The sequence below is a fragment of the Mauremys reevesii genome, linkage group 7 (genome assembly GCF_016161935.1).
Source record: "Mauremys reevesii isolate NIE-2019 linkage group 7, ASM1616193v1, whole genome shotgun sequence".
NCBI classification, from domain to species: Eukaryota; Metazoa; Chordata; order Testudines; family Geoemydidae; genus Mauremys; species Mauremys reevesii.
The window spans coordinates 79471929-79479926 of NC_052629.1; the positions used below are offsets into that span (position 1 = coordinate 79471929).

At 47.7% G+C, this 7998-nt stretch overlaps 1 protein-coding gene across 6 annotated transcripts in view; it reads left to right on the plus strand.

Moving 5' to 3' along the window:
• The window catches only part of DNAH1 (dynein axonemal heavy chain 1), a 172243-nt gene that overhangs the window by 163248 nt on the left and 997 nt on the right, over positions 1-7998 (plus strand). For 5 of the 6 annotated variants that reach the window (XM_039546880.1, XM_039546878.1, XM_039546876.1 and 2 more), the window contains 6 exons: positions 393-569; positions 1703-1873; positions 3256-3386; positions 4107-4251; positions 6637-6843; positions 7584-7818. In XM_039546880.1, coding sequence (XP_039402814.1) covers positions 393-569; positions 1703-1873; positions 3256-3386; positions 4107-4251; positions 6637-6843; positions 7584-7818 — 1066 coding nt within the window. The remainder of the gene's footprint in view (positions 1-392; positions 570-1702; positions 1874-3255; positions 3387-4106; positions 4252-6636; positions 6844-7583; positions 7819-7998) is intronic. The other variant, XM_039546882.1, reaches the window with a different exon arrangement.

Sequence of the window (7998 nt, forward strand, 5' to 3'; positions counted from 1 at the left end):
GTCATAACTCCCATTCCATGGGCCAGCTCCATTCTTTGCCATCCCTGGGCTTCTGGTGGGCCCCTATGTTCGCCATGGAGACCAGAGGACTGGAGTGCCCCCTGAAATGATTGCCTTACCACCCACAATTCCAAAAACCATATACATTTAAAGATATTGCATGCAGTAGTCTATATTCCTACCATTGCAGGCTGTTCCCAGCAGTAATTTCCCTCATGCTATGGACTAGAAATTTATAACAGACCATGCAGCGAGACAGACTTTCCCAAAGATTTACCAAGTCATCCTTCACTTTCTTTCTTGCTGAGATTCAAGTTCATGTCCCAGCTTAAAATTTGCAATGAGTTCTTTGGGGTAGGATGTTGCTTCTAAGGTAACATTTTCCTTTGCAGGTTCTGAAGTATACAGCTGGCGAGATCAATTATGGAGGCCGAGTGACAGATGATTGGGACAGGCGATGCATCATGAATATATTAGAAGATTTCTACAAGCCGGAAGTTCTAACTGAGGATTTTGCTTATTCCGAGTCAGGGATCTACAGACAGATCAGCACCACCTATGACCTTAATGTAAGTACTCAGCTCGTAAACCCACATGTTCTCCTAGCCTCACAGGCACAGAGCAGAACGCTAAATAGAACCTGGAGACTCCAAATGTGAGATCATCTTCTGGAAGAATGTGATAATGTCCGAGTGAATTAGCAGAAAGTACAAGGTAATAAAAGCCTGCAAATCCGCTTTTATCTGACTCTGTACCTACATCTCACAGCAAGAGAATCAACATAGAACCGTGAGGCAGGGCTGTCTTTGTCTGTGTTTGTACAGCACCTAGCACATTGGCTCCTAGGCACTGCCATAATACAAATAATAATGATGTAAAAGCATGTCCAGCTGCACAGTAGAAGACTTTCTACTGAGGACTTCTGGTGGCAATAGAAGTGACATGAGTGGTTCTGCAGTCGCTTGTAGCTATTTTCAGAATCCCCAAAGTAAGACTCTACCCTTATAATATGTAGCTTGAGTATAGATTGTTATCTAGCCTAATACCACCCAAAGTGGACCCAGAGTGGAACCCTTACCAGCGTTAGCCTACAGCTTTTGACGCTTGTCTATCTTGATGAGTGTACACAGTGGTGGTGTAGCTGTGTCAGTCCCAGGATATTAGAGAGACAAGGTGAGTTAAGTAATATCTTTATTGGACCCACTTCTGTTGGGGAGAGAGACAGAACTCTGCATGGCTCGAAAGCTGGTCTCTCTCCCCAACAGAAGTTGATCCAATAAAAGATACACTCATTAAAGAGACAAGGTGGGTGAGGTATGTGCTGCTTCTCCAGATCGCTGCCCTCACATCCCTTCTCCTTTAGTGCAGAGCCAAGCTCCACCCCACATATGGCATTCTCCTCAGCTTCCCTCCCAGGTCAGCCCTTCATCATTCTTGTTACCATTCTCTTATTCCTCTCCCATCCCCTTTCTGGTGCTGGGACATCTCGAACTAGCCACGTCTGACAGCATTCTGTTGGTGCATCACCATGTAAGATATGAGGCTGTATAAAAGCCAGGAAGTCCAAAGGCATGTGTCATATTCCTCTCTTCTTTCAAACTCTGCTGGGCCAATAACCATCAGAATATAGCTATGCTGTTTTCCCCTCCTCCCTTCCAATGCACACGCCTCACCTCAAATCTTGTGGCTGATTTCACCCTAGGGATACATCCAATACATCAAGAGTCTGCCGCTCAATGACACCCCGGAGATATTCAGCTTACATGACAATGCCAACATCACCTTTGCTCAGAATGAGACCTTTGCCCTGCTCGGAGCCATCATTCAGCTGCAGCCAAAGACGTCCACCTCAGGAGGCCGCGGCAGGGAGGAGGTGTGTAACCACGGTCGCTGGCCTTGCCACACACTCAGTGTAACATACAGTGCTCTGTGGTTTGAATTGCTATGTGGGACAAAGAAAGGTAAAGCCCGCCCTCCGCTGGTTACTGCTGCCTACTACAGCCATAGTCCCTCTAGCTAGATTTTACAAGGCAAGCAGGATCAGGTCTAGTCAGTCCTTGGAGGGAAGGTCCTTCGCTCCTGCTCCCCAAGGAAAACCCAGGAACTACAAGACGTGCTATTAGTGAGTCAGTAGCTGGCACTCTTCTCCCTGACTCAGGACTGAAGGTAGGGTGCTCTGCAACTGGAGATAGCATTCAGAAACTATCAAATAGTGTCCTGACCCCTTCTGCTCATTATAAACCACATGGTATTTTGCACAGGGGCATTAGCCTTTGTGTCCTGGTCTGGGGATGTGTAACTCCCTTGGTAGTTTCCACAGGATAGTGTTCTTCACATCCTGACTGGAACAGTTGTTCAGCATTGCTGAGCACTGCTAAAGCTTTGTTGCCTCCCATGGGGGAGGCGTTTCTTGTTCTGGGATCATGTTGGCATTGTGTACGTGGAGCGAAAGCAGCTCTGGGATGGTGGACAGCGTTGATTATAGGGATGGAATGTAGTTCCCTTCCCATTACACCCTTATTGGGAATGAGATTCCCTAAAAGATCTGGCAGGAAGCTGGGCAGTCATGTAACTGTTGATTTTGAGTTAGCCCTTCCAGTGGGGTTCATGCACTGTATTTCGACAAGAAAATGTCCTCTCCTACACACAGCTGTGGTATCAATTCAGCCGGGTGAGTCTGTGCCACCTCCTGGTGGATGAGAGAACAACATAATACAAGGAGCTAAATACGTAGGCCCAGATCCTCAAAGGTATGTAGGTACCTAGACCTGAGGAAGAGCTCTGTGTAGCTTGAAAACTTGTCTCTCTCACCAACAGAAGCTGGTCCAATAAAAGATATACCCTCCCCCATCTCAAGTCACTCAATGTCTCAAGTCGCTCTTGGCAGCCATCCTTTCCTTTGCATGTGGTCTACACCACAAATACTTTTTCTTAATTTCCCCAACAAGCCTGTCCATTGAGTGCCTCAAGGAGTCCCCTCAAGGATGACCTTTAGAGAGTGTCAGGAAGAGGCCTTTACTTTGCAACTCAAGAATTCCTGCCTCAGGGAGCATTTTTTGGAGGAAATAACCAGCAGCAAAGTTACTGCTAACCCCATGTGTAAGTCTGGCCCCAGGGAACAGAAGCGATTCATTTCCCCTTTGACCTTGGTCAGGCTCGTTCCTTCTGCTGTCAAGTTAAGAAGGCCTCTGAAGTTCTCTGCCCAGAAGTCATTTCCAGAGCAGCTTCTCATGCCTTGTTCCATCTGCTTTCTAGCTTGTAGAGGAGACATCAAAGGACATCTTGAAGAAGGTCCCTGACCCCATTAACCTGCAGGAGGTGATGCTGAAATACCCGGTGCTGTACGAGGAGTCCATGAACACAGTGCTGGTGCAGGAGGTGATCAGGTAAAGCTCTTACTCACACCCAGCCTTCCAGTCTGCAGGTACACACCTCCTCTACAGAACCACTAGGGGAACTGGCATGTGAGCTTCTGCCCCCAGTGGGAAAGGAAATGGCTATGCAGGCTCTCAGAGCAGCCATTCCTGGAGAGGGGAAAGCAGCGACTTAGCCCCTTTTCAGCTGGTCCTTGTGGAAGGTACCAAGTGCTGTTTGCACCACATGTGGTGGGACTGGAGTTCCAGTGTTGATTAGGTTCAGATGTTGTGTTAGTGACAACAGAGAGGGCTTACAGCCTTAAAATTCCACCTGTCCTGCAGGGATCGAGTGTCTTTTCAATACAGGAACTCCAGGTTATTCAGTGGAATTCATCCTGCATTTGAAGTTTGAAGGTTCAAAGACGTAAAAGAACCACGTAGACAAGAGGCGTCATTTATCGGAGAGAACTTACTACAAGTTCCCATTGTTAGCTGAGCATTCTGATAGGGTCAGAGTTTAGAGACATTTTCCATGCTCTTCAAAACTCTCTGGGTTGGGGCTGCAGGCCAGAAGGCCACACTTCAGTAGGGCTAAAGTTGTGCAGCACATCAGAAGGGCGTTGTTTTTACGCATTGATGGTGATGGTCTCATTCCTCAGCATTGGAAGACCTCAGCCAGTGTTCATAAATCACGGTCTTGGATTGCTCTGCTCCTTCCCCAGAACTCCTATCTTACTCTTTGTTGCTCAGGTACAATCGGCTGCTGGAAGTAATTGCACAGACACTGCAGGATTTGCTGAAAGCCCTGAAGGGCCTGGTGGTGATGTCCTCCCAGTTGGAGCTCATGGCCAACAGCTTGTTCAACAATATTGTTCCAGAGCTCTGGAATGCCAAGGTATGCATCTACCTGCCTGTTCAGGAGCATTGGCTCGTCAGGTTTTGAACATCGCCTGCATGGACCTTCCTTCATGGTGAAGCAGCTCAGGATTTGAACAAAGGAGACTTAAGAGCTGGCACGGGGGTCAGTGAAACTAGAACTTCCCCATTAGAAGGGTTCTGATCCTGATTCTGTTACATACTGAAATGAATTAGTGAGTCTTATGCTAGTCTCCAGTGGGCTCTGATCCACACCAAAAAAACTACCCCACAGTATGACATGCATACCTTGGGCTGAAAATGCAGGCATGGTGCAGGTCAAGATTCAGGTGCACAAGCAGAGCTTTACACATAGGTTTGCAAGTCTTACCACCCTTAGTCCAGCTTAGGCATTTGCAGCTATTTCTCTACTAAGTCCCACATTTACCTCTTAAGAATGGCCATACTGGGTCAGACCAAAGGTCCATCTAGCCCAGTATCCTGTCTTCCAACAGTGGCTAATGCCAGGTGCCCCAGCGGGAATGACCAGAACAGGTAATCATCAAGTGATCCATCCCGTGTCGCCCATTCCCAGCTTCTGGCAAACAGAGGCTCTAGACACCATCCCTGCCCATTCTGGCTAATAGCCATTGATGGACCTATCCTCCATGAATTTATCTTGTTCTTTTTTGAACCTTGCTATTGTCTTGGCCTTCACAACATCCTCTGGCAAAGAGTTCCGCAGGTTGACTGTGTGTTGTGTGAAGAAATACTTCCGTTGTTTGTTTTAAACTTGCTGCCTATTAATTTCATTTGGTGGCCCCTAGTTCTTGTGATATAAAAAGGAGTAAATACACTTCCTTATTTACTTTCACCACACCAGTCATGCTTTTATAGACCTCAATCATATCCCCCCTTAGCTGTCTCTTTTCCAAGCTGAAAAGCCCCAATCTTCTCTCTCCTCACAGAAGCTGTTCCATACCCCTAATCATTTTTGTTCCCCTTTTTTTAACCTTTTCCAATTCCAATATGTTTTTGAGATGGGGTGACCACATCTGCATGCAGTAGTCAAGATGTGGGCGTACCATTGATTTATATAGAGGCAACATGATATTTTCTGTCTTATTATCTATCCCTTTATTAATGATTCCCAACATTTGGTTCACTTTTTTGACTGCTGCTGCACATTGATTGGATGTTCTCAGAGAGCTATCCACAATGACTCCAAGATTTCTTTCTTGAGTGTTAACAGCTCATTTAGACCCCATCATTTTTTATGTATAGTTGGGATTATGTTGTCCAATGTGCATTACTTTGCATTTATCAACTTTGAATTTCATCTGCCATTTTGTTGCCTAGTCACACAGTTTTGTGGGATCCCTTTGTAGCTCTTCACAGTCTGCTTGGGTCTTAACTATCTTGAGTAGTTTTGGAGCATCTGCAAATTTTGCCACCTCTCTGTTTACCCCTTTTTCCAGATCATTTATGAATATGTTAAACAGCACTGGTCCCAGTACAGACCTCTGTAGTGGGGACAGCACTATTTACCTCTCTCCATTCTGAAAATGTACCATTTAGTTTCCTATCACTTAACCAGTTACTGATCCATGAAAGGATCTTCTCTCTTATCCCATGACAGCTTACTTTGCGTAAGAGCCTTTGGTGAGGAACCTTGTCAAAGGCAAATGTTCTGCCACGTTTTGAAAAGCAGCAGGACTCTTTTATCTTGTGGTTCCCTATGGAAAGAACCCAAATCACCCAGAACCTTGACACATGCCCATCCTTCAGCACCTTGGCATTACTTATTATACTTGCCTGGAATTGGCTCAGCCCATCGGAGGGCAGGGATGCTCCCTAAATATCTATGCACAATGGCATTGTTACTCAGATATGCATTTCCCAGCTGGGACAGGTTGTGGGAGTCTTATTTGCATAAAATCACTGTACAGTTATTTCTCAGCCCAACACTATGTGAGTCTCTGCACTCTGATTGACTGGTGGGCACTAGCTCGAGGGCAGGGATTTGCATAATCACTGTGTGGTTGTTTCCTAAGAACTATATCGTGAATATGCAAATCTGTCTACTCCAAATGGAAATGGAAACCGAAACGCTGCACCCCGTGAGCAGCAGAAAGCATCCAGATTGGTGAGGGGGGTTAGTGGTGTGCACAGCCTAGACCTGGCACAAAGGCCCACCTCCTAGCTTTTTTGAAGCAATGCCTTCCCTACCCCTACAGGCGCTGGTCTGGACAGAAAACAGGGTCTTTTTCAGTCTTTGTAAGACACCCCTTCCCCACTAGTCTCTTGTGGGTTGGTTAGCTGCAGAATCCAAGCAGCAGGTGCAGCCTATTACTGATGGATGGGTGTCTGAACTAGCAAGAGGATTCAGGACAGCACAAAGCACTCCCTTGTTGGTCTCCTGCAGGCATACCCATCCCTGAAGCCCTTGGCCTCCTGGGTTAATGACCTGCTGCAGCGGATTGACTTCCTGCAACGATGGATCACTAAGGGGATCCCGCCTGTGTTCTGGATCAGTGGCTTCTTCTTCCCCCAAGCCTTTCTCACAGGGACGCTGCAGAACTTTGCCAGGAAATCAATCATCTCCATCGATACCATTGCGTTTGACTTTCAGGTCAGTGACCTGGGGGGAGTTCTGTTGACTTGGCACTGGCTGGCTCTCCAGCCGTAGGAACCCAACTCAAGGAGAGTAGAGACCCACATCCCTTTGACACCACTGCCTAACAGGTCAGCCACGGAGCTGCGTGCATCACCTAGCCTGGAGCGCTAGCTGTAGACTGCCCTTTGCAGACCACTCTGGCTACACTACGTTTAACTGACTTTTGGAAGTTAGGGCTCCAGTAGGGGGACAGAACGCTCGTCCGTCCTATCTGACCTTGTGGGAAGAGCCCAGGGACAAATCCCAAACACGCTCCTCCAAAAAGCCTCATCACGTGGGCCCAAAAGCCTGACTTAGGCGTTTTAGCCACCACCTGCTGAGAGCAAGCAGTGCCCCACTGTGGCATTTATATGTATGTGCACCCACATTTTCACACCCCTCCACTGCAGGGCCTGGTTTCAGAGCTGCCAACTATCCACAGCTTCCATTGACTGCTCAGTGTTCCTGAAAATCTCAAGCTGGAGACTGAAAGTCAAGTATGCCCCAGGGCTGTTTATGGCCACCATTTTCAGAGCCTTTTATGAATGGAACACAGCCCCTCCTGGGAAGCAGCACAGCTGTTAGGAGCAGGACGTTTACACTAGTTCCTGGTGCTGGCGGGGTGGAGGGTGTGTGTGCTCAGTTAGGAGTGGATCACTGTCCGGATGTTTAGTGGTGGGCCTCTTGTGACATTCTGCTCTTCCTCGGGCCATTAGGTGATGAGAGAGTCAGTGAGCGAGCTGGCCCAGCGTCCCGCCCAGGGTTGTTATATTCATGGCCTGTTTCTGGAAGGCGCTCGCTGGGATCCCCTCTCCTTTCAGCTAGCAGAGTCACGCCCCAAGGAGCTTTACACAGAGATGGCAGTGATCTGGCTCGTCCCTGTTCCCAACCGCAAACCTCCAACCACGGGCTTCTACCTGTGCCCAATCTACAAGACACTCACTCGAGCAGGTAAGGCGGCCAGGGAGGGCTCCCAAAGCAAAGGCTGTAAGGGAACTGCACTAGCACCTAGTGAGATAAAGCAGCAGCTGACAGTTAGGCGTAGGCTCCTTCTCCGTCACTGCAGGGCTAGTGCTCATGCTCAAAGACTCTGGCAAGATGACACTATATTACAGCTCTCATGTGAACAGA